Below are 26,349 nucleotides of genomic sequence, written 5' to 3' on the forward strand. Positions count from 1 at the left end.
GGTCTCTCCTCCATCCCCACTCCCAGCTCTACCTGGTCCAGCCCTGTGGTTAAAGGGCCAGCATCATCCTCATCCCATGGGTACTCCAGGTTCAAATCTTGACCCAGCCATAGGAGGTAATTGGATAAGCCTTCAACAGAACCACAATGGTAGTAGCCAGCCTACATTTCTGCTTTGAGCTCCCTGGTGAAGGAGCAGAATACAGATCTTATAATTAGAGGTGTGCTTTTTGGGTTTTATTTTTTTCCCCAGATTTCATTTTTTAACAAAAACAGGAAGTGCAGAAAGCCGTGTGGTGTGCTTTTATTTCATTATCACTGGAAAAAATCCACCTCAATTTACAAGAAAAGGTTACATTGGCTGTTTATTGATTCTGATTTGCTATCTGCTCCCCCCTCCCCCCCAAATATGTGTTTGAGGCTGGCTAGGCTTTTTTATATGTGCTTCTCCATTTGCGTCTGTGATTTTAATTGTCATGTTTTCATATCGTTTTAATATACAAGTCCCTTCAATGGGATGGACAAGCCATATTTAAATGTTTTAAAATGAATAAAACATGCATAATCAGGGTGCAGTTCTCTGAAGTTTGGAGGATGCTGGCTGGAGCCACCAATAATTATTTTTTAAAAAGGTAGGCAGGAAACACGCAATTAAATTGCAGATACTCAATAATGGTACTTCTTTGGGAATGACAAGGTAGCTCCTGTTTGGAACACATATTGAAACATGCATCAACAGCAAAATATGATACAAAATGGATAATGGCAGGGAGATGTGACTAAAAAGAATCTTATAAAATCAGTGAACAGATGCAGAATGAGAATGAGAATTCTGTATCCATTATCCTAAAGCATGTTTTCACACGATCAAACTATTACCAGTAATTTCTTTTAAAAAGAATGTATTAAATGTATGAAAAAGATGCACCAGCTACCCTTGCCTAACCAATGCACCGCATACAGTTAACCAGTGAGCAAGATAAGATTCCTCCAGGGGATTCATGTCAGCCAAGCTGAGCCACCTACAGAGGAAAGAAAAACAGAGATCACCACAAGGTCCTCTCACCTCCTACCCCAAATGAGCTTCAAACATGTGCCCAATTTTCACTTCTCTTTTCCCGCTAGAAACCAACAGCCATCTGCTTCCTCTTCCCCTTCAGTTCCTTAAAAAGTTGCTCTGACTGTTACAGAATCATTGTGCTTCTTTGCCAGACATTAAAAAAATAAAGTGAGTTCCTCATCATTTGATTCTCCAGAATCACACAAACTCAGATTAAAAATAAACCAACACACATCAGAGTTCATGCAATTTGCACAAATGCATTTTATTATCATTTTTCTCTGAAGTACCGTACAAAATTTTTTTTTTTTTTAAATCTTACAGTAACAAATTCTGACACAAATACTGGGTTTACAATGTTTTAGTAAACATTTTCTTTTAAAACTTAGAAGGACCTAGAAAACTATGGCAATGAAGGAGGGGGCAACAAGAGGCAAGTTAGGTGTTATTGCATAAATGTAGAATGTGAACAGAAAGGAGAAGGTCTGCTGCCACAGCCCGCTGAACTAAGTTTGCTCTCCCCCTGCACCAGAAACACATTTACGTGGAAACAGATTTCATGTTCTGCTCCAGAAAAGATCACTGTCCCCAGATGATGAGAATGTAGCTGAGCAAGAGCAAATTTCTCCTTTGCTGGAAGTTTCAGCTGGACTCAGAGGGGGCTTTCTATTTGGAAGACAAACGAACAAGAGCTTGCATTGACCCAAACCAGTTGCAAGCAGAATCACTTTGTACAAATACATGCACTGACACTTACTCACACACAAAATGGGTAAACACAGTCTGTAGTGATCAAATGGCTTTAGATAAACTTTCGGCAAAGTTGCATTTCACATAAAACAGCGCTGTGCGATTTGGGAACTGGTAGTAAAAAGTGGCCAGTGGTTGCAGGTGGGGAAGCAGAAGAAGCCATATAAGGGGGAAAAAAAATTTTTGGTCCATTCCCTCCCATCCACTTTGCCCTCTTCCCAAGAGGGGTAGCAAACTATATGGCTTTATGCAAGAGTAAGTAGTAATGAGGGGGATGGGTGAAGGAGAACCATGCCCCACTGTCCTTCCCCCACCCTCAGGCCTGCTGCACTCATCCAGCTGTGGAGTCAGAGCAAGACCAAGATTAAGAGGAGCAAAGGAAATGCAAGAGCACAAGTGGAAACAAAGAGGCAGCTCATTGTGGCAGGCAGACTCCACTGGACCTGGTGCTCTCCATCCTTCCCTGCCCAGGTCATGGTTAGTGTTCCACAAGTGAGTTCAAAGAGCAGCAAATCATTTGGTAAGCTGGAACCACTGAGCAGTGAATCACATGGAGAGAGGCAGCAGGCCAGGGGGCGAGAAGGAGGGAAGCAAACCTGTTTCAACATCAGGTATATCAAAGAAAGCTGCCCCTCCCTTCCTGCTCAGCGGCAGGTAAAGTGCTTGCAAGACATGATTAGACAGGGCTAAGATGCCACGCAGGAGTTCTGCCATGCTCCAGATCTGATTACAACAGGGCTTGTTTCCTGCCGCCCTTTCAATATTTTGCATATTTCAACAACAAAAGAAGCTGCATAGGAGGGCTGTACTGGTTGCAAGATCACTGTACTGTACTTACATGGAGAAGGGGTGGGAAGGAGGTGGAGCACAGTGAAAGTAGAGCAACCATACAACTCACAGTAGAAGAGTACCCAAACACTTCACAGCTTTTGTTGACCCAAGGCCAGATAAGCACTAAACACAAGACAATCCAGTTGCTCTCCAACTGTCCTTCACAGATAAGCCAGGAGAGAGGACAAAGAGGCTGTTGCAGGGGGAGGGGGGAGCCGGTCACTATGCTTCAGGAATGCTGGTTCACAGAGTCAGGGCAACACACTTCCAGGAATACACCTCTGGTTTCAGGTTGCAGGTGTGGGTGGGGAGCATCCCTAGCACCAAAAGGCTCACAATAAACGTGCAAGAAAGAGGCTTGAGGGTAAGAGAGTAATATGGAGGAAAGCTTGTCACTCTTTCATCTCCTCACTCCACAAACGCACCGGCAAGTAGGAAGGATTTGGTATACTGCAGGGAAAGGAGAGAGAACCACTGGCAACATACAAGAGGCCCCAAAGTGGAAGCAGTTAGGGACAGGGACGCCAGGTAGAGGCCAAAGAGAAGGTATTCTGCCCTGATCCCTCTGGCCAGGCAAGGTGTTGCAAGTCATTTGTTGTCACCAGAGGCTCTGGAGGTATGAAAATAAGGGGTCAGGGGAGAGGGGTCAAGCACAGAAGCCCTTCATCTGGGCGGAGGCTGAGAGAGGATGGGGTGTGCCAGCGTGACATTGAGGGAGTCATTGTGTTGCACGAGGGAGGTGTGCTTGTAGTGCAAGACCAGCTCCTTGAGTGAGGCATAGAGGTTGTAAGGCTCTGCAAAGCCGTAGCCGGTCACCGTTTTGTAGATCACGCAGTGCTTCGTGTCACCGTCCACCCTGCAGGAAGAAGATGGAGCCACATATGAGACAGGGTTGGGGCCGTAGGGAGGTCGAGTAGGAAAGAGTCAGTTCTATCTAGACTTCCCAAGGAGAAAGGCAAAAACTGAAAACAATGGCATGAAGCCACTGAGGCCGATTAAAACAAAGTGGGTGAAGACAGCACAGGTGGGAAGACAGAGATAACAAGGTTTGCAATGTTTCAATCAGTCAGATCACTTGATATTCAAAACAGATCTAATCGACAAAGTCGCTCCATGTTAACTGGGCAGCAATTTTTTTTTTTTTTTAAAGAAAGGTTTATACAGGTGCCCCCCTGTATCTGTTCTGGGCCTCTGTGCAGATATGTAAACTGCAGACACAGAACCCTATATAAGTTCCAGAATGTGCCCCCATGCCCATTACCTTCATTTTTCTTTGTAGCTATGGAAGCATGCATTTTCTCGCTTAACTGAGGCACGTGACATGCAAGCAGTGGGTCTGCATGCTAGAGGGACAAAACTAACCAAACATTAACAGGAAGTAGGACAGTTCCTGCTAAGGTTCTGACTATGTCCCTCTAGCCTGCAGGCTGTCTGCATGTCACGTCCCTCCATTAAGCAAGAAACGGTTCCTGTGGTAAGCAGGAAAATGCATGCTTCCACAGCTAGTAAAGAAAAATTAAGGTAATGGGTGCGGGGGTCCATGGAGAACTGCTGATAAGTGAAACTGGATACCAGATCCACAGATATGAGCACGTGCCTGTATTTATAAACCTACATGGCAAACACCGTCTTAGAAGAACCATTCTTGCTGCTGTTTCTCACACAGGAGGGAATGCTTCTTCTGAGAGGATAACATGTTTGTAAAAAGTGGGCTATCTGAAAACAAAGGAAGAGAAAGTCTTAGAAATGACTTACACAACAGAACAAGCATAGCATCCACGCTGGCTGCTCTCCCGGATTAGGAAGGTCCCGTCACGTTTGCCTGCCAGCATCTCCTCTGCCTGGGTGCGGTTGATCTTGCCAACATACCATGTCCGCTCCTCATGGTGGGGCAGTTCTTCTTCGTCCTCCATCATGGAGTATTGGCTACAAAGCGGGGTGGAGGAAGCAAGTCAGGAAAGGGGAGAAGAACTAGCAACTCCCTACAAGCCAGCATGGATTCTGCAATCACAAGCTCGTACTGCTACTAGAACCCCAAGTGGATTGGGACCACAGGTGCTGTCATGCACATGAGGTGACAAACTCACATCAGATCAGACATTAAATTTTGAACACTGGAAGCCACCTTCTACCAAGTCATGGTTCATCTAATTCACAACTCTCCTGGGTTTCAAATAGAGGTCTTGTCTAGCCATACCTGCAAATCTTGCCAAGAACTGAACCTGAGACCTTCTGCATGCATAGCACATCCTCTAACACTGAGCTACGGGGCAAAACTTTCCAAAACACAAAGCCTATTCTGGACCTTGAAAAAGCTGAAGGCATTCACAGGCCTTACTAGAGAATCTCACTCCCTCTTAAGAGGGCAGGGTTAGTCTCACACTTGCAAAACGCACAACATACAAAGTGGCTTCTGCTAGATTTATTGACCCACTTAGCTCAGTCCTGTCAATTAACTGGCAGTGGCTCTCCAGGGTCTCAGAAAGAGAGGCATTATCCAGCCTTTCCTTCCTGAGAAACCTTTAAGCTAGAGATTGAATCTGGGACCTTCCGACATGCAAACAGTTACTGAACCCACTGAGCCAAGGGACTGTGCATCCTTTCAAACTAGGCTATACACAGGAGAGCTTACTCCTCAGTTTCATTTTTGATGCCCAGCCATTCGTTGATTTTCTTCTGACGAGTTCCCTTCTGTGTCAGCCACCTGGGAGGACAAGAAAAAAAAATAGAAGAGATTCTTAAATGAGAAGGGTAAAGAATCTGGACATAGATATATCCCCTCCCCACCATCTTCTTCCACCTCATACCCAGTTCATATCCAAAAGGAATCTCTTTTCTTTCCATGTTATAACCAAATCTAGCAGCCAAACCAAAGCTCCTCATGCTGTTCTGTTGAAATCAGTACCAAGAAGATCTACAATACTGATGGCTCCTGAGCTTGCTTATTTTTGCAAGTCTACTCTGTGATTTAACAGAGAATATGCCATATTCCCAAATCTGATGGGAGTTAACATTATTGTAAAATAATAAGGCAAAGATGTCTGCCTTTATTGTAGGTACTTTCAGACCTTAAAAGCTATTACTTTTTCAGTGGGGGAGGGGGAAGACTGCTGAGACTCTACTATTTGCACATTAAGAGCTGTTAAAAGCTCAACTAATCTCCCTGTTGCATTTCATGGCCACCTGGCCTCACTATGCACAGTTTTCTTCTTTTTCCTCTATATCCATAAGCATCTCTAGTTATCAACTGGAGGTAATGTTTCAGGCATCTGATGGAACGAAGTTTCATGAAATACTGTTCATGAAAGCTTACGTTACAAGAAATGTGCTAGTTTTTAAGGTGCTGCAAGACTGTTGTTTTTTTGCTGCAACTGACTAGTAGGGTAATAGTCCTTTGGAAGTAATCTAATATCACAGTAGAACCATCACAGTGGGAACTCTGATACCAGCTGCATTTTGTATAATGGCCATTAGGGGGCAGGGTTGCAACTCTATTCCTAAAAGACTGAGGACTTTATGCATCTGGTGAACAAGACTATAGTCCACAAAAGCTTATTCTGAAATAAAATGAGTAACGCTGAAGGTGCTACGGTTCTCCAACATTTTTGCTGCAACAAACTAATATGGCTATCCCTATAGAAGCAATTGAGACCACAGTCTGCATGGATATGCATGTATGGTTGGGAAAGGGACACCTACACCAAATACTGGTCACGAAGTTTACGCAGCTGTAGCAAATCTGGCTTAAGACTGTTCATGCGTTTGTCGATCTCACGGTTTTCTGAGGCCTGCTGCTTCAGATCCTGTTCCAGCTTCATCTTGCTGTCATGGATCTCAGCAACGCGGGATTTCAGCTTCTCTGAGTTCATCAGGATCCTGTGGGGGAGAGCAGAGAAAGAAAATGGCACAGTTAGCAATTATTCTAGTGAGAGACGCCAGTGACAGCAGCTTGGCGGAGATGGCAAGGTATACTGGATTGCCGTCACTGACATCTTGAGGACATGTTCAGTCTTGGCTGATGTCATCCTGCTTTGCCTATGGGCTTCTCTGGGATGCACCAAATTTAAAAGGTCAGAAAAAGGTCAGACAAGGAAACCAATCATAGTTCCTTGTGCTGTTTCACTGAAATCAGTACCAAGAGGATCTCCTACAATACTGATGGCTCCTGAGCTTGTTTATTTCTGGAAGCCACTGAGGCTCTAGTCCAGGGGTGTCAAACTCATTTCATACAGAGGGCCAAAGTTAGCATTCATGGCGCCTGCTGAGGGCCATAAGTGACATCATTAAGCAGATGATGGCCAGAAATAAGCACTTCGTTCTCACACAGAAACTCATTAGCTGCAAATGGCAGAAGAGAAAATGTGCAAATCTTGTTCATAATTTCAAGATATGAGAGATCCCAATTATCACAATCAGAGAGCCAAATTATAACAGGGGCCAGATAAATTGCTTTCGGGCGCCACATCCGGCTCACGGGCCTTATGTTTGACACCCCTGCTCTAGTCTGTGATTTAATAGAGAATATGCCATATTCTCACCGTTGCAGCTCCTTGTCATTGCCCTCCCTCCGGAAGCGCTCAATGTACTCTCGGCTGCATTTCTCCTGTGTCTGGCACTGCTCTTCAAAAATCTTGATTGTTTCGTTAAAAGCCTCGATAGCCGTCCTTTTCATTTGCAATTCCTGGGAAGTGGGGGGGGGGAGGGGAAACACAGGGTGAGCCCCTTCGTCTCATACTGCAAAGAAAGGGGGGTGTACCCATGATGGACAACACCACACTTCTTGCTGTCTGTCATGTGGTGCCATGCATACAGGGTTGCTTGCAAAAGGCATGCATGCATGGGGTGTTACCTGCGAGGTGCGCGTGTATTCCTCATAGAGAAGGTCATACTCGCGACTCTTATCTTGATACTGCTGGTGATAGACCTTTAGTTGCTCGCCAACGGCCTCCACACTGTCCTCCTTCACCACTTGGTCCTGAAGGAATAGAAAGAAGGTTCAAGGAAGAGGCCATCACCAACCACCATGCTAGGTCATTCATCAGAGGTCCTTTGTTCGGTTCCACCCCTCTGCTTCAAGCGAACATGCTCAGCGATGCTTTGTCAACTCTCTCTCTAGAAAAACCATTAGGACAATTTCCTTGACAGCTGATCCCAAACTGCTCTGGGACTGGAGCCTGGAGTTCCTCAGGAGACACACTCCTGTAATTCAACCTATTATCCCATTTCCCACACGGGCCAACCAGATGCTCTAATAGGAAGCTCCCAAGAGTGTTTTCAAGGCACAACCTTTCCTGACAGTGTCCAGTCTCCCTTATTATTGCTATTCAGAGGTAAACTGCCTCCAAATCTAGAAGTTCCATTTAACTACCAAGGCTAATAGTAATGGACAGGGGCCTCTTCCATGAATTTGCTCAACCCAGCTAGGCTAATGGTCTGATTTCACCAGAGCTGCTTTCAGTAAAAACAACAATATGCTACTGTTGCATCAGACCAAGAATCCACCTAAGTCCAGTGTCCTGCTTCTAAGCCCAGTGTCCTGGGAGTGGCCAGCCTAAAGAGAGGGAGTCAGCAATCTCAGCTTACCTGCTGGTATTTGGAGATGGGGTAGAGTAGCCGGGTGTCCAGCTTGGCATTGTACTGGGCCAGGGACTCGTGCCGATAGTGATTGATGAGCTCCACCACTGAACCAAAGGTCAGCGGCTCCGAGAACCCATACTTGCCCTCTCGGTGAAAGATTTTAATGAGTTTGTTGTTACCCCCTTTCCTGTAAGAGATCAAGAAGTTAACAGGAGTTTTTCCCACACTATTGGCAAAGCTGAATCAGTGAATCTCATGGTGGCCTTGGAGAGCCCCAATGACTTCTGTCTGGGCACCTTCTTTCCTTATGGCTTGGAGCTCCTGCCCACCCTTCTGGTGCCTCCCCCACACCCAGGCTTCAAGGAGCACCATTCCCTTACCTCAGCGTCAGTGTGTACTCGCCCTGGATTTTGCTGGACGCATCTCTCACTAGAAAGGTGCCGTCAGGGGTGTCTCTGAGCTTCTCGTTCACTTCCTCCCTGGCAAAGGTTTGAAGAATCTGGTCACTCTTGGCCACGTACCTGCACCCATGCTGTTACTGCTGCTGCTTCTGCAGTCAGCAATCAAAAGCTGGAGACCATCCAGCAGCTGAATTGCCAACCAATCTCAAATCTGCAAGATGCCTCCACTGTCTCCATTATCCTTCCGTATGCCCCAACTGAGACCTCTCTAGGGTGGTGGAACTCAACAGGGGGTTCCTATTTGTCTTCCAGATAGTTGCTTTACACATTAAAAGGGAAGTGCAAGACCCATGCATCCTCTTTTTGTGCTTCCAAGTATTGTGAGGAAAACTAGGAAAATCCCACAGAGTAATAAATAGAACCTCTTTGAAAAAAGGCTAACCACATTTGGGACTGTAGTTCAGAAAAAGAGAAAACTGAGAGGACCAGCAGGTATGTGACTGAGGCTTATTAAATTAGGCATGAAAAGGAGAGACATTTTCTCCTTAAGATCTGAACTTGGGGCTCATCTAATGAAATTGATAAGTAGGAAGTCCAGGATAGATTAGAGGAAGTTCTTCAACACAACACAGAGTCCATTTATGGAACTCATCACCACAAACAGATGGCCTGAGGTGGGGCAGAGGGTGGGAGCCAGCAGAGCCTCCATAGGGTAGGTGGATGGCAAGCCCCAGGAAGTCCAACAGCCCAGGCCCAAGAAGGATGAAGCAGATGGACATAGAAGCCCCTCCCTGCAACTACACTGAGGCAATCCTTCTGGGCACAGAGAGACTGTTGACTGATCCAGTCCCACTAGCACCCCAAGAGGGAGAGGATGAGGAAAGGGAGGCTGGGGGAAGGGGCTGCAGCAACTGCCCCACAGACTGCGCTCCATCCTGTATCTTACACCTAATGCCAAAATTAAAGTGATTATGTTGACTTGAATGGGGAAGTTGGGGGGGGGGTTTCAATCTGATTGCCAAGGCACTCTGGAGTGGTGTTTATGTGCATGGGACTAGCCTAGACATGGGAAGAGGCCTATCCTGTGTAGGGTCCAAACTTCACTGTATATTCTACCAACACCCTGAAAGATGTTGAGAATGATTTCAAAAAGAAACAATTGTCTTGTATTTAGCCAAGACCAAGAGATCCCCAAATCCCATTCCCTTCCCACTGGCAGACTCCCAAAGCAGCCCAATCCAACATTACCTGGAGATGTCCCCCCAGTACCACTCAGCATCCTGAAGGGTCATGCCATTCCCGTTGGCAAAAGCAGCTGCTGCTGGCTTCGATTTTGGGGGCTTTGGGGGCAGAGCTGGAAGAAGCACCAAAATGGGAGGGAGACTGAGACTGTTGGACCTCATTCAGCCCTACTGCCTCCCTCCCAAGATTACCATTCCCTAACTGGACAGGATGGAGGCATAAAGCACTGGGGTGGGGAGAGACTAGAGGTTGGTTGCTCGGCCTCTCTGCTCCATCCACTCTCCATCATCACTACTTCTGACCTCATCTACATAGCCTTCTAAGCCAAGCACCCCTCCCCCCAAATCCCAGTCACCTTCCCCCTGTCCTGCTGGGAACACAACAGTTCAAAGACACTCTCCTACCTGGAGGGGGCAGCTCTGGTTCAGATTCCTTTGTCTGCAGAAGTGTCTCCAGGAACAGGACACAGAGGTCAAGGTTCACTTCAGTGCTACAGAGGAAAGAACCCAAGTGTCACCACCCTGAAGGCTCAGAAGATAGTGTCTCAGGGAGGTCCCATGGGTGGTGTGATAAAGCTATTCCATCACTATCTGCTTGTCATGGTAAATCATCTCTGAATATGGAGGCACTTGGGCTTTAGGCTACAGCCATTGCAAGATGTTATAATCCCCACACACAAATTCTCACTATTTTTTTAATCACTTATGTCAAGTGGCCATCACACTTAGTGGCAATGAGTTCCACAGTCTTTAGGAAAAACACAATTCACCACCTCCCTACTGCTTTGAGCTGCTGGTTTAGTAAATGCTCATGCCCTCCCCACTGCTGCCACTTCCCTGCTTGTCTTTTGAACTAAACAAAGAAACTGTAACTATGTGAGACAGCTCAGGTACTGAAAATGCTGCTCTACAATCCAATTATCTGCATTGTCCTCCTATAAAGCTGCCTCCTGCTAAGGCTATTGGTCCATCTAGCCTGATATTGCCTCCAGGGATTAATACCCATCATCTTCTGCCCAAGATCCTTTCAATGGCAAATAGAAATTGAACCTGGGATCTTCTGAAAGCAAAGCATGTGCTCCACCTTTAGCAAGGCCCACACCACAGCTGCCTTTGATACTATTTCTCCAGCACTTTGATTACAGCTTTTTTTTTGGGGGGGGGGGGAAGGAGGAGCAGGTGACAGCAAGCAGAACAGCACAGCTTACACCTGGTTGCACCATATGAAAACACTTTTGTTTCCAGTTTCATTTCCAAACCTTCCTGTGTCACCTTTGCAACAAGAGAGGAGACAGATCCCAGCATACTGGGGAAGGAAGAGGGGCAAGGAGGTTACTTGGGGAGTCACACACCTGGTGCCTGAAGTAGATCCCCGGAGAAGCAAAGGCCCGAAGATCTCACCCAGAGCCCTGGGCCATAGCCCATTGCTCTCCGCTTGTTCGGCCACTTTGACCAGGTGCCGCAACAGGAACTGGAGAGTGAGGAGGTGTGGCAGAGCAAGGGCAGGGGGCTCCAGCACTGAAAGCAGTTGTTTCTGCCAAAGCTCTGGCTGGCCGGCATCTGTGTGAGCAGGGGAGAAGAAAATGGGAAGTTAGAGGTTAATTCCCAAAAAGGCACTGGTGCTGGAGCTTGAGAGTCAAGGCCTTCTGACCCAGAAACCTGTCTCTGTAGCCCAGGTGTTGCGGAGAACTGGCACTCTTTACATGCTTGGTGGTACTCCACATGTGTTCAAATTAAGGCCTATGAAAGGACACAGTGAAGAGGAATTCATAACAGTAAGAAGATGGGAGACAGAGATAGGATAGTGCAGAGTTCTTTCACCTGTGGGTTGTGACCCCAACGGGCAACCTTTCCAAGCCTATGCAAGAGGGGGCTTGGATCCAGCCCAATCATGGTCCTGCCTTATCAAAACTGAGTTCTTGATAAAATCCTGCGCAGCCTCTTCTCACCATCTTGCCCCGCAGCTCCTAAAGCTGGTCCTGCTCAGGCTGCTTACCTCACAGGGTTTGTCGTGAAGACGCAAGAGGTGGGGGAAATGGGATGGGATGGGCAAATCGGGTCCCAGCAGGGGGGCAGGATCGGAGGTCCCAGCCTCATACTTTATTTACTGTGGTTGTGGCATGGAAAAAGGCTGAAAATCACTGAGATAGTGTAAAATGGACAAGTAATCTATGCCAGGGGTGTCCAAAGTTTTTGGCAGGAGGGCCACATCATCTCTCTGACACTGTGTTGGGGGCCAGGGAAAAAAAGAATTAATTTACATTTAAAATTTGAATAAATTTACATAAGTTCACATAAATGAATAAATTAAAGATGAACTTATATGAATGAATGAAGGTCTTTCAATAGCTCAAGATCTATAAAAGGCCTTGCACAAAGCAAGGCTGGCCTTTCCTTTTCTGCCACTACTGCATCACAGACGTGAAACAACAAGCAGTGGAGGGAGCCCTCATCCATAGCTCATGCGAGTGGTTTAACAGTCGCCCTCACGCTGACAGCAGTTGCATCGGGCCAGTGTGAGCTCCAACAAATCTCTGGAGGGCCAGAGGCTCATTGGAGACTGTGGGCTCCCCGAGGAGAGACCTCGAGGGCCACAAGTGGCCCCAGGGCTGGGGTTTGGGCACCCCTGATCTATGCTGAAAGATGACCAAGAATGAACATTGTACTGTTTTGGCCAGCTTTCTTCCCGTCCACCCCAACTTCTAATCAACCTGCAGGACAAATTCTGCTCCATTCCCAGTACCAAGCTCCCCCCACCTATTCCTTTCAAAAACTGCCACATCACTCTCACCTTGTAGTACACGCAAGATTTCTCCGTGCACACAGGCTGGTACCACTGGGGTCGGCAGATCCTGCAGATATCCCTTGAGGGCTTCACCAAGGGAGAGGTGGTCAAAGGCTTCCAAATCGACAGCCCAGTCTGCAGGGACAGGCACAAGGCAGGGAGAAGAGAGGTGAACAAGAGAAATGGGAAGCACACTGACCTGTAACACAGTGCCTGGGAAAAGGACGCCTGGAAAAAGATCAGAGGAGGGCAATGCAAGCGGTCAGGGATGCAACATCTTCCTTCAAGGAAAAGGCTCGTGCTTTGGGAGCTTTTAAATTTTTGAAAAAAAAGGCTACGGGGGTGGGCAAGGAAGACTTGGGAGTTAATAAAATTATTTGCAGTGTGAAAAAGGGAGAAGTTTACCCTTTCTCTCCTGTAAGCATGAGAACCCAGAGTCATCCAATGAAACTGCATGGCAGGAGGTTCAGGACAGACCCCAAAAAAAAAAAAAAGACTTCTCACACAATTCATTCATTGCCACAAGGAATGATGAAGACCGCTGGAAGAGACATCTTTAGAAGGGATTGGACAAGTTAATGGAAGCAGAGTTTCTCCCTTAGGGACAGTCACTGAATGGAACTTTTAACTCCAAAGCAGTCTACCAGATGTGGGTGGGGGGGGGGAGTAACAACAGGGAAGGGGCTGTTGCCCTTGTGCCCGGCTTGTGGAATTTCCAGAGCCACCTTGTTGGTCACGGATGGATACAGGACACACATCCAGCAAGGCTCCTCTTATGTTCCTCCTGCTCCAAGCTGCAACGGCTCTATGCTCTCCACTTTGCCTTCTCTAAACATCCCTCCCTCAAGCCAGGGCAGCCAGGACTATCAGGAACCCCTGAATATGCAGAAGCCTCTAATCTCTTCCATCTGATCAGTCTCCTTTCCTCTTGCTCTCTCCCTCTCCCTGCAGAACTGGTTCTTACCGGTTCTCAGCGCCTGCCTTAGCTCCGAGCCAGATGTCCTGTAGAGCATCTTGCTGTCTAACCCTGCAGAAGCAACACAGCAGATTGGATTATCTCGGTCAGGGAAGCAGCGGCAGAGGATACTTTCAGCGCAGGCCACATGGGGGGGGGGAAACGACTGGTGCCACAACCAGGCTTCTCTGGCAGTGCCTCCTGCTGTAGGAGATCCACAAAGTGTTTGCCAGAGAGGTGCTACTGAGACCGATATCCCCAGACCAAGCGTTCATTGCAACCATGCTTACTCAAAATGCCAAGGCAGCACCCCATGGGACAAATCCTTCTCAGAGTCACTCTGGTCATGGGAAGGCCATTCCCATGCACTCTGGCTCTCAAATCGGCCATGGGGGGAGGGGTGGATGTGTTGCCAGTGTGAATTGACACTGAGGCAATGCTGGCCTCTCTCTGTGGCTGCCCCAGTTACACTCCTCACTCCCTTGAGTTACCCCAAGTACTCCCCTATAACGCCGCCTGGCTACCCAACATCCCAGGTGCTGTCAGGCCCTCAAGAGTGGCAAGCATGTGGGGTCCAGCGAATCCTTGGGTCACCAGCTATAGAACACAAACCTCCTTTGCAAGACCTCCTTTTTGCTACCCAAAAGACCTAGGCAGGTTATTCCTAGGCTTCTGCTATTTATTTAATCAGCTATTATGTTTATAACATGCCTTTTTACCATGACAGAAAGCAATGTGTATTTGAAATCCTCAAAAAGGACTTCCATTCAGGAATCAGACCCAAACCTGTGTCACTTTAGGATTGTGACTGCATCACACGTCTTCTAGCCACAGCTCTGCCTGTCCATTGGGGGAGAATCCACTACCCCCCCAAGTTAACCCCTCCCTTCAGTGTGGCCTTGATTTGCCAAAGACAAACAGGCTGTACACTGGACAAGGAAAGGGCTGCAGAGACACTCCCCAGCAGTCCCCAGACTCTGGACAACAGAGATGACCAACTGACATCTTGTCTCCTCACCTTTCTTCTCAATGGCATCCACCAGCCTGCACAGCAGAGAAGGGGCAACCTCAGGAGGAGCAAACTGGTCTGCAAGCTCCGGAAGCACCAAGCCTGGAAAAGGGGGAGGTGGAAGCAAGAGTGAGACTGGTCAGCAATGGTGCTGAGCATTTGGTGCGCCACTGTGAGACACAGGAAGCTGAACTAGAAGGGACTATGGCCTGATCCAGCAGGGCTGTTCTAATGTGCTTAAACATGGGGAAAGTGTCCTGGTCCGGCACCCTCTTAGGTTAGCAGCCTCTACTCTTGAGTCTCAAAATGGGATGTTCGGCCCGGCATGACCGGGTCAGCCTCCCTATCACATACACACAAATCCTAACACCTCAGCCTGCAATGGCCCTGGAGGTGTTGCAGCTCTGAGCACTTGTTATCTCTGCTTGGGCAGCTGAAGAATCTGGATATTTGCATATCCTAAATCAGGGTAGGCCAGCCTTTCAACTTCAGGGCTCCTGGACCTTTAACAATTGTGTACAGGAGGGAATTTCAGCAGGTGCCGCTTGTCATCTGTAAGATTACAGATTAAGCTTCCTAGATGTACAAATCTAGGAATTGTCCCTGTCTCAGATGTACAAATAACTCCAAAAACAGTAACATTTATTGCAACTGCAACAGCTGATACAGCATTGTGCCCAAAAGACTGCACTACAAATCCGGGAGCCCCCAGTTTGACTCTGCCCTCTGCTACGATTTCAACAGGAGGAGCCTTAGGCTGAGAGATTGGGGCTGGCCTGTCTTCCCCTTCGGTGATATGGGAATGGTACTTACAGGCTTTGACCGTTCAGGGCTATGGCAAAGATCATTAAGATAATGGATCAGAAGTACTCCAAATACTGAGAAATGTGACGCATGAGGTTTATTCTTAGCACAGTGCTTAAGAGACTAAGGGTGCAATCCTAACCCCTTATGTCAGTACTTTCCAGCACTGGCATAGCAGCGCCAATGGGACATGTGCTGCATCCTGCAGTTGGGTGTCACTCACAGAGGCCTCCTCAAAGTAAGGGAATGTTTGTTTCCTTACCTCAGAGCTGCACTGCCCTTATGTCAGTGCTGGAGAGCACTGACATAAGTGGTTAGGATTGTGCTCCGAGAGAGCAATCCTAACTTGTGCTGGAAACAGGCAGTCCAGTGCATTCAGCACAAGTTCAGGGCCAAAAGCAGAGCAGCCCAAGGGAAGGGGAAAATTTCCCCTTACTCTGTGTTGCAATGTAGCAGGCCCAATTGGTCTACTCGGATCTGCGCCACCTGATGAAGTGGTGCAAATCCAAGCAGCCTGGAACTGTCCTGCTCGCCCTGAAACATTTCTCTCCTGCCTCCTCCCTGCCCTCCCCATGCCCCTGCGGCGGTTGAACTCAGCTGACATAACTCACCCTTTTCCCAGGGGCCATGTCGGCACAAGGTGACCAACTTATCTCACCAAGAAGTGGCGCAAGAGTGCTTTACACCACTTTTGTGACACTCCCAGATTGGCACAAGGGACATGCGTTGGCCCAATGCCTTGTAGGATTGTGCCCTGAGACACAGGAGTCCCAAAGACATGATCATCTCAGCTTTGACTCTGCAACATAGCTATATTAATATCATCCAATCTGGCAGGGTTGTTGTAATAATTGCTCTGAACATGCAAACAGTATACTATATAAATGTTAGATACATGTGAGGTTTCTCAGAGTTTTTGTAAAGACAGAAAGACTCTGCTAATTAGGGTAGCAACATCTGCACTTGACTTTCCACGAGACCCTAATTGTAACCATCTTTGTCTCCTATTTGGCCTCCTGTCTTGGGACGTTCTCCTTTGAAGTGGATCTTGTGAACAGTTAATGCTCTCAGTATTTCAAATACATTTTCCAAGAATCAAACAAAGAACAAAGCAATTTTGGACATCAAGGCACCTCTGATCCTCTGCAAGCCAGGGAAGAGCTTTTCTGAACCTGAGATGCAAGTGACAGATCAAAATCTGTCTCAAACCTTTTGGTTCAAGACCTGAACTGCTGTTAGGGTTCCTAGTTTTCTGTGCAGGGGCTGAAATGTTGGAAATATGGAGGGTGAAGCTGCTCCGTATACAGATATAAAGAAACAGCTGGCTTCAGCAGGCAGCAAGATTTTTCCTTGGTTCTTTGTCAAAACACTGGGAACTAGGGAAGATAGTGAACCATCTCTGAAGATGAGGTGGAGACCCCTAAGCAACCTACACAGTTCACAGACAACCCACTAACTATATCAGTACCTGGCCTGACCAGTCCTTGTTAAGGTAATTGAGAATCAGCTAAATTCCTCCAAAGTCATTTGGCTCCAGAGGGGAGGTTAACAGTTGCCTGTATACCTCCTGCACGAGCAGAGGCATTGCAGAATTCCCTCTCCTCTTCCTCTTGCAAAGCATGGATGATCACCCCCTTGCAGCTCCCCTCTTCCTTGGAAAAGCATGGAAAACTTTTGATGCCATGGCTGCTTGCTGTGAACTGGCTGTGGGCCAAGCCCAGCCCCCAAAGCCCATGGTGGGGTGGGGAGAGACTGCACATGGCTGCCATGGATTTTTTGACTTGGCAAGAGAATGCCAAATCAGCACATTCCTGCTGGTGAAATGGGGGGGGGGGGCGTGCGAAGGGGACTCTTTTGTTCCCATTCCAAACACACACACTCTCTCACCCCTTCTTCTTCCAAACAATAAGGTATTAAGTCACCTTCCTTAAAGAAAAGTTAGTTGATAACATTCTGGATAGACTTGCTGCTGCCAAGTTGGGACATGGCCTGGGAGAGGAAGCTGGAGAGAATTAGTCTGGGTTTCAGAGACCAAAAGCATCCCTTTGGGGAACTTCTTTTTCTTTTTGTAAGGAGTGAAAAAAACAGTGATCTGGGGGGAAGGCTCTTGGTACTTTTTCACCTCTGCAAGTGCAGCTTTCAAATCCAGCTCAAATAACCCCTGCACCCATTTCAGTCAACAGCGGAAATTAACGCTTCTTAGAAATGGAATTTTCAAGTGGATTCCTTTTGTCGGGGGCATCAAGCCAAAACAAATTATTCTGCTGCCTCACAACTGGCACAGTCTTGTGTGCCTGATGGGAAGTCACAGGAGTTATCATTGGTGGTGGTGAAGGGAGCAGAGCACTCCAATAATCCTTTGCCACATCAAAAGGAATGTATTAAAGGAAAATTGAGTTCTTTTGCAAAACATTTTCTTGCTGGTCACCTGGAAAGACAATTTACTCACCAAAGGTGAGCGGCTTTTTACAGGCTTGAACTGTTCTCTTCCCTTAGGGGAGGGAGGGGTGAAAAGAGAGGCCAAACAATTACACTGGCGTCAATTTCACAACACAATGCAGCAGTGGCACTAGAGCAATGCACTGTGATGGCTGGAGATACTACTAGGGTTAAGGTATTTCAAGGTAGGGCTACCTAATTAAAGGAGTCTTGTTTGATCGATCAAATGAGTTTTAGTCATTTAATCTATTACATCTGCATATCTTTTTAATAAGAAAAAAGAGGGGGAAGGAAAGTACCTCATCTTAGAAGAGGCATGCCCTACTATATGGGGGGAGGGACTGCCTCCTTTAAGATGGCCCTCTGCAGATTTTGTATGTGCTTTGCTTTTAATACCTATCTATATACAAGCGTCTCCCCATATCCATGGAGATTTCATTTTGGAATCGAAATGCATTCTGGGGTGAGCCTGGGTGGAGGGAGGGGCCTTGATGTGATCCAGAAGAGGCTGCAGAGAGCTCAGAAGCCCTCAAAATGCAGCACTTTCGCTGTGCAACAGTAGGGGAAGCTCTGGGGGCTTTTTCCTTTACTTTCTACATGTTTTTAAGTGGACCCCTGATATCCTGTACACGCTGCCAGATTCATAAGCAGCATTCTTTAAAAAAAAATCAATTTTTAATTAATCCTACTGCGAGGTCTGCTGTCCCTTCTCTACCAGAGGACCTGGAAAATAAGTTTCTCTCTTCCTTTAGTATTTGTATATGTTGATATACTAAATGCTCCCTTGCCATTTTTGGCACCTCAGGTGGTGTACAAAACTATACAAGTAAAGCAGTTGTGGCTGCAGCTTCAAGCACTATCACTTGTCTAACCACCCTTGCTCATTAGCACAGAGCCAGCCCTACACAAGCCCTCATACGCGCGCATGCACACACCCCCTTCGTTGTGGGCAGACAGCTTCCACGTGTGCAGGGTGTGCCAAGTCTCAGGGCGTTCCCACTGGGGAAGGAGAAGGAGGCTGGGACTTGTTCATTGTGGTGCAAAGGCAGAGTGTTTGCATGGGGGAGGGTGGGCTGAGAGGAGCCAGGAAACTGGCTGAGGCAGGGCAGAGAAAGAGAGAGGTGGAGCATTTGCCTTCACTTGTCTTTGGCCCTCCTGTCCTGGACTGCACGTGCCTAGAGAAGCATTCCCAAAGCAACTTGCCAAACTGATCCTGCTCTCTCTCCCCCCACCTGGCATAGCTTTGCCATGCCTTTATAGTGCTTACCTTGTTCCAGGGGTTCCTGTGCATGAGATGTACCAGCCCCAGGAGTCGCAGGCAGTGGCCTGGGCACCCTGGGCCGGTGGGACGGCAGGGAGATCTTCACTGGTCCAACATATTCCACATAGGTGCCAGGGAAGTCTCCCTTTTGCTTGGTTCGCTCATTGACACCTAGGATCCAGCCAATCTGGTTGGGTGTCTGCTCATCACCATCCTTGAAGCCCAGTGCCTGCAGTGCCCCCTTGCTCACCACCAAGATGTCCCCAGGGAGGAGATCTATGTCTTCGTCTCGTTCCTTGCGGTATGGGTAGAGGGCACGGTACTGGAACCCCTCTGTGCTGCCCATGGTCCCTGGAAAGCCAAGTGAGTGGAAGAGGAAGGTGGGGAGGAAAGTGGTGCAGTTGATGCAGCCAGGACAGTTCCCCCGCTAAACCCTCAAGGGCTCTGCATAGAAAGGGAGACGTGGCCAACTTGGGTCTGCACGCACAACTGGCTGGTCCCCTAAGTGCAGCCTCTTTCCCGTAGTTTGAAGCCACGGTTCAACCAGATGATGGAGCAAAGGGAGAATGTGGAGAGCATAATCCAGCGCTGGGAGGCAGGCAGGCAAGGAGAGTCTGGGGGCTCAGGGTCGCAAAGGTGCCGGAGGAAGTTCTGATGTACCAGACAGGACTCTGCGAGGGGACACAACAGGGCAGAGAGAGAGAGAGAGAGAGAGAGAGAGAACAAACTCATCACTCAGGAGCAAGCAATTCCCCGGCTTTTCCCTACCACTGCATGCATCTCAGCACTCTGCAGTCAACAGCAGCACATATATCAACCAAAGCAGCCTAGTACTAGACCATTTGCTTATCTGTCCAGTGTTGCCCAAGCTGATGGGCAGCAGCTCTCCAGGGGGTTCCCAGACATACCTGAAGACACTGCCAAGTACTGAAGCTGGGCTTGCAAAGTAGGTGCTCTACCACTGAATCTCTCAGAACTCACCATCAAGCTACAACAGGAGGCAGCTTTAAGAGGGCTCCACCCTGCAAGATACCTCAGCAAGAGCATCAGATGCTATGTGGCACAGTGATTAGGGGGCTACATGGGGACACAGAAGACTTGTTCACAAAGCCAAATGCCATTTGAGCCTTGGGGGAGATTTTGTATCTGGCAGAAAAATAATTACCTTAACAACAACAACAAAATGAATCCTCAGATCTGGAACTCCGTCACAGAGAAGCCTTGATCCTAAAGAGTCCCCAGCAATTTGAAGCACAGTTCCATTCTTTCATCTCTCTTTTTCTCCTTGGTCCCCATTTGAAACCTGACACACTGCCCTCCCCCTCCTCATTCACTTTTTTTAAAATTCATGATGATGGATTTGCTTAAAATTGAAGAAACTTGGAGAGAGGCCCTTGGCAAGCCTCAACAAAGGGCACCCGAAGTTCATGCTGTACTGGGAACAGAAGCCTGGAATTTGGCTCACAAAAAACTCCAAACTGCAAAATCTGAACCAGACCCAGCCAGGAAATTTCACACTGCAATTTGTGAGACTGGGAGAGGAGAGAGGAGGGAAGAGAACTGGACACTCAACAAGCCCTACTAGGAAGAAGATTGCTAAAATATGTCGTACTCTAAAGACGGGGAACATGTCAGGAAGGGATGTTGAACCACTCGTGTTGGGACAACAAAGGATTTTGTCAAGACTAAGCAGCATTGCAAGAAGTGGTGTATCCACCCCTCCCCTTTTAGGTCATGAAAATACCAGCATGGTTATGTTGTGGACTGTTAAAAGTGCTCATAGACACATTTGCAAGGCTAACAGATGCCATTTTCCGCACCTGCACTAGCTGGAGGTGACACGCCAAGCAACCTCCCAGCTTGTCATAATGGTTATGTGGAACCTTCATGTCCAGCAGCATGGGTACCGGTTTCTGGTGGACAAATATCAGGAGAGTTGTTACCGGAGCCATCTGATCAGCCACTGGGGAAAACAAGATGCTGGACTAGACGGGCCTCTCAAAGTGATCTAAGTAGACTCTTCTTATATGCTTAGATTAGCCTATCGACAGATATTATCCATGGCAATTTAATTAAACCTCCATGTACAGAGGCAGCATACTTATATGCACCAGATGTGGAGGAGGCAAACAAGAGGGGAGAGTCTGTTCACTTCACGTCCTGTTTGTGAGCTTCTCACTAGGAGACAGAGGTGGACCTTTCGGTTTGATCCAGGAGAACGATTTGTATGCTCTTAGAATGCATCACTTTGAAGTGACTACCACACTACCACACTGAATTATCTGCAAATTCAGATAAAAACCCACCTGGAGCTTTTCAGAACCTGCTCTAGACTTTGATCATCCTAAACAGACCTCACACTGGACCAAAAAGTGCAACTATTTTTTATTTCAATTCACAAAGGTCAATCTTCCCCCTGCCCACAGTTTAACAAAACAACCTCTGCTCATGAATAAAAGCAGGTGCAGACCCAAGGCCCACAACTAATGACAAATCCACTCCAAATGGTCACTTTGTTGGCCCACTGTCCATTGACTCACTTCCCTCATGCAGAACCCAAGTCCATCCCAGCTAAAATGGGTCACTTTCCTGCCTTCCAGGTAGAAAAAGCAAGAACAGATACCACCCATATGTACAATTAACTCAGCCCCCTTTTCAGTTTGCTCTTCCTGAATCCAGAGTGCCCTGCTGGATTCCAGGGCTGGAGACTGATGCTTTTTATTTATTATTGTGAAGCTTTTTATGTATTATTACCGCAATTTAAATAAAAAGCATCACACATTAATATCAGGAGTTGGGCTACCAGTGAAAGAACAGAAAAAACCAACTAGTGCAGAAGACACAGGAAAAGTGGCAATCTTTTTATAGGTGAGGCTGACTTTGGTCCCAGAAGTAGCTTTGCTTTCACACTCCTCTCCCTAGTAGAACCAAGCAACCCCCACAAACACCTGAATGGTGCCAGGTGCCCATTTGTTCTCTCTTCTATTTCAAAATGCCTCGCAGACATTTTCTTTCTTGGAAAACCTGGCCCTGCTCCCAGTCATGGAGAAGACAAGACTGTGACAGTCTTTCACTATCCAGACATTCTCCTGAATTTATTGGCCCCAGTCCAGAATGTTTATTGTCCAGTTCAGTATCTCCCCAGGCATGCAAATTTGGGGGACACTCTCCCTCACCCTCTGGCCAAGTTGTCAACAAATCCTGTTGCTTCTCATTCCTCTCCAGTTTCCCTTAATTTTCCTCCATCCTTTCTTGTGTATAGTTTGGGCCCTTGCCTTTACAGACATACTGTATTTAATAGATGAGTATTAATTAAGCCCTTGTGAGCTAAAGCTGACTCCTGACCCAATGCAGAGGTGTGGAAGCACCCTGAAGAGAGAACTGAAGTGCGCACAGCTCTGTGACCCAAAGCATATTTTGGAGTGCAGGAGACTGCCCCAAGAGATGCCCTCACATTTTATCCAGCCCAAAGCTTCTCTTTTGCACACAGATCTCTCAAGAATGACATTGCCACCTTTCATGCCAGATGTCCTTTCCTAGCAAATATACCTATCAGGGATGGGTGGGGGTCTGATCTGGAGCCTTGAGCTAGAGATGAAGTAAGGGAACAGTCTTCAGGTGGTCTGGGTATATGATTTGGAGGTGGTACAAAGCTTATTGCAGGGGAGCAGAGAGAGTGTGAATGTCACAACCGTACTGAAGTTGTCTCTGGGGCTGAATAAGGAACAAGATTCAGCTCATCCTGGTGGGGAGCAAAGGGAAGGCTTGCAGAAGAGAAGCAAGCAAGAACAACAATTTCCTCACCAAAAATGCATTCCAGAAGGAAGCCTCCTTGCTCCAACCAGAGCCAAGCTCTTACTGATGTGAGGAATCTGGGCAGCTGCTGCTGTTCAGAGCAGGCTGGGCTTCCCTTGGAGGCCATTCCCTGCAAAGGCAAGCTTTGCGACAGATGGGCCTTGCTCTCCAGCCTGCCTGTGATTTACTCCAACACAGAACTAGGTGCTGCATGGAAACACAGAACAGGGCACAGTCCCTTGCTCCAAAGACTTACAATCCACATCAAATAAGACAAGGCCCAGAGGAGAAGTAAGGTGCAGAATGGATTCAGAGGGAAAGGAGCTCATCCAGGGCGATGACTGGGGGCGGGGGGGGGGAAGACAAGACAGAGCTGATAGCCGTTCATGAAGAATGGAGAATGAAGGGGAACAAGAGGAAACAAAGAGAAGGCACAGAAAGGAACAGAGAAGCATTAAAGAGCATTAAAACTGAGGACTAGAACCTTGAGACGGAGCACAAGAGGAATTCCAGAGGATCTGAAGAAGGCTTGAAATATGATCACAGCTATGGGACAGAAAGACAAGAACAGCAGAAGCATAAAGAAATAAAGGGAAGAGATAGCTGGAGCTCACTGTAGTAGACTAAAACAAGAGGAAATCGGAGCATGAGCAGAGTGTTTAAACTCTCAGCTCCAGGAGCAAAATACACATTGGAGGTGTTGGAAAGAACAATGTAACACAATGTCAGTATCATTTCCACAGGGCTGAGAACCACCTCAGGGGGTCCAGAGCTGCATTACAGCCCAATCCTATCCACACTTTCCTGAGAGTAAGCCCCATTGACTCTAATGGGACTTACTTCTGAGTAGACATGCATAGGATTGGGCTAACCTACAGACTCAAACTTGATTTCTCTCAGTTGTATGAAATCCAAAACATTTGTTTCCAACTGAAATGCAGGAAGAGGATTAGAGAGGATTCAAAGATAACTCTGGGACTGCAGACTCAAGAAACAGAGGGTGATGTGCCCTCTAGTACAGTCTCTCAACCAGCACATCTTCAGCAGGGACTAGGAGAGGAGAACAGATTTCAAGAGTTTCCATAAAAAAAGTCTACTGTGGAAAATATCTACACCAGCAGTTCTCAAACTTTTAACACCAGGACCCACTTTTTAGAATGAGAATCTGTCATTACCCACCGGAAGTGATGCTAGGACCAAAAGTGACATCATCAAGCAGGAAAATTTTTAACAATTCAAGGCTGCAACCCTAACCACACTTACCCAGGAATAAGTTCTATTTACTATTTTTTGTTGGCATCCTTCAGTCTCGGAAGACTATGGTACCGCGCTCTGAATAGTGGTTCTGGAACAGTGTCCTCTCCAGTGCACGAAGCCTGGGTAAAGTAGATATGGAGGATAGACTGTTACCCATGCAGCAAATCCCCCCTCTCCACATCGCTGTAATGGTCCAATGGAAAGGCAGAAGCCAATACGGTTGGTTCCAGCGACGTCACAGGAGTTGCCAGAACGTGACTATGTTCAGCCATGAACTGCCTCACGGACTCCGGTTCTGGATTTTGCCTCGAGGTTGACTCCTGAAGCCTTTTCCATAACTGGATGTAGCCACAAGGCAGTGGAGGTTTGGGATCAGAGTTTTCCTTCTCTCAGATAAGCTGCCTTCCCAGGCTACGGAGTCCCATCTACCTGGTGGCTGTTTAGTCACCTCTTAGGACAAGTACAGCCAAACTGAGGGCCTATTCTTATCCCCAGCCCCCAGGGGATTTATTATCATTGTTAAAAGTATATACATAGTAGCCTGTTAAAAGTACAGAGGCATCACATTTCCCCAAATGCAGTCACATACCATGGCAGCATCAAGTCTAATATATTAAAAATAAAATATTGAAATGAATGGGAACCCACCTGAAATTGGCTGACGACCCACCTAGTGGGTCCCGACCCACCGTTTGAGAAACACTGATCTACACCATTCCCTTCTAGGAATATCAAGTAATAAAACATGCAGTTTTTAGTTTGTTTTAGAATCACACCAAAAGGTGAATCTGTTCCCTTTCCCTCCCCCACAAGGAGGCTGAACAGCAGATTCTCTTCCTGCATTTTCAGCACTATGAAAATGAAGGCTGCAGAAGCAGGGGTGTGCATTTATGGGGCGGGAGGGTTATCCTGCACTCTCACCCTCACCACACATGACACACCCCAGCCATGATGGACACACACACACACACACACAAGAGACCCTCATCGAATTTCCAGCTTGATTCAGACCAACTTTTCATACTGCTCTAAATAGCTTTCATTTTGGGAGAGGACTGCGGGGGGGGGGGGGGGGTGTCACAAGCAACGCAAGGCTCAGACTTTATGGGAGGGGCAATAATGCACAAAGAGGGTCCCTCCCCTCCCTCTTCATCCACACTGATGAAGGAGGGCGAGGGGGGGGTAACAAAGTGACACCAAATATATTCAATAACTCCTCACCCCCCCCCGCCACTGCCAAAACACCACTGGCTGCTGTCCACATGTCACAAAAGTCACCCCAGATGTGCAACTGCCTCTTCTCACAAGTGATCCCCCCTTTTTGGCAGCTGTTCAAAGGGGGGGGGATTTGTCAAATGCAAAGCCGCCCCCTTGTTCCTTCTGCCCCTCCCGCCCCAACGAGGCTGCAATGCACAAAATGAAGCGTCCTCCCCCCGCTCCTGATCCCCACGAGAAGGGGGAATTTTGCATTGCACAGATCCCCCCCCCCCCAGCAAGGGGCTTGCAAGGCAAGGCAAGGCGGCCCAGTGCAACCAGGAGCTGGGAGGGAGGGAGTGACTGCAAAGCGCACTGCACGGGTGCAGCGCTGCAACGGCCCCGCTGCCCTCCTGCGACCCACCTCCCGGCCGCGAAGCTCCGCCGTCCTCCTCTGCTCCGCACGCAGAGACCCGGGCAAAGACGGAAAGGGCCGACTGCAGGAGGAAGTGGCCCAGCTTGCTCGCTCGCTCGCTCGCTCGGAGAGGCGCTCCGGAAATGCCCGAGCTCCTGGCGGAGTCACTGAGCTGGAGCGGAGCCAGCCCAAAGAGGTGCAGTTCTTGTGTCCGCAGCGCGGCATTGCGCGGTTGCTTCTGAAGCCTGCACGCTCTCCAGGGTTGCTCTCTAGCCAGCATTTTCACTGTCTTTGAAGTGATCAGGCAGGAGCTGGGAACCCAAGCCTCGTCACGTCTACTCAGGAGTAAGACCTATTAGAGTCAAGCAGGCTTACTCCCAGGTAAGTGAGGATAGGGTTGCAGCCTTGCTCCTTCTCCCAATAAAAAGGAACTGTAGAAACTAAGGGCCCAATCCTGGCCAACTTCCCGGAGCTGATGCAGCCACAATGCGCCTGGGAGGGCACCAGGGTGCAGGTCTCTTGTCGTCTATGCCAGTGGTTCTTACACATTTAGCACAGGGACCCACTTTTTAGAAT

The 26,349-nt window shown here is 47.8% G+C and overlaps 1 protein-coding gene across 2 annotated transcripts; it reads right to left on the reverse strand.

Moving 5' to 3' along the window:
- Positions 1-337: 337 nt before the first annotated feature.
- On the reverse strand, positions 338-25,876 carry PIK3R2 (phosphoinositide-3-kinase regulatory subunit 2). 2 transcript variants are annotated; one of them, XM_066635615.1, is made up of 17 exons: positions 25,783-25,876; positions 19,119-19,783; positions 14,618-14,710; positions 13,609-13,671; positions 12,651-12,779; positions 11,212-11,419; positions 10,265-10,350; positions 9,867-9,972; positions 8,598-8,696; positions 8,224-8,404; positions 7,490-7,615; positions 7,179-7,321; positions 6,340-6,516; positions 5,273-5,344; positions 4,396-4,566; positions 3,457-3,496; positions 338-1,021 (listed from the first exon to the last, which is right to left on the reverse strand). In XM_066635615.1, exons 2-17 carry the CDS (start codon positions 19,456-19,458, stop codon positions 1,004-1,006), a joined length of 2,052 nt encoding a protein of 683 aa, XP_066491712.1. In that variant the 5' UTR covers positions 19,459-19,783; positions 25,783-25,876; the 3' UTR covers positions 338-1,003. The 2 variants fall into 2 exon arrangements, with proteins under 2 accessions (XP_066491712.1, XP_066491711.1); XM_066635614.1 differs by lacking the exon at positions 338-1,021 and having other exon boundaries at positions 1,304-3,496.
- Between the last annotated feature and the right edge of the window lie 473 nt (positions 25,877-26,349).

The sequence above is a fragment of the Tiliqua scincoides genome, chromosome 8 (assembly GCF_035046505.1).
Source record: "Tiliqua scincoides isolate rTilSci1 chromosome 8, rTilSci1.hap2, whole genome shotgun sequence".
Classification (NCBI taxonomy): Eukaryota; Metazoa; Chordata; class Lepidosauria; order Squamata; family Scincidae; genus Tiliqua; species Tiliqua scincoides.

Bases quoted from the DNA above. Each gene is read 5' to 3' on its own strand.
- PIK3R2 (XM_066635614.1), bottom strand. From the start codon at position 19,458: ATGGGCAGCACAGAGGGGTTCCAGTACCGTGCCCTCTACCCATACCGC. The intron at 11,420-12,650 runs GTGAGAGTGATG...CTGCTCACACAG, and splicing joins AATCTTGCGTGTACTACAAG to ATGCCGGCCAGCCAGAGCTT. The intron at 10,351-11,211 runs GTGTGTGACTCC...TTTCCTCTGTAG, and splicing joins GGATCTACTTCAGGCACCAG to CACTGAAGTGAACCTTGACC.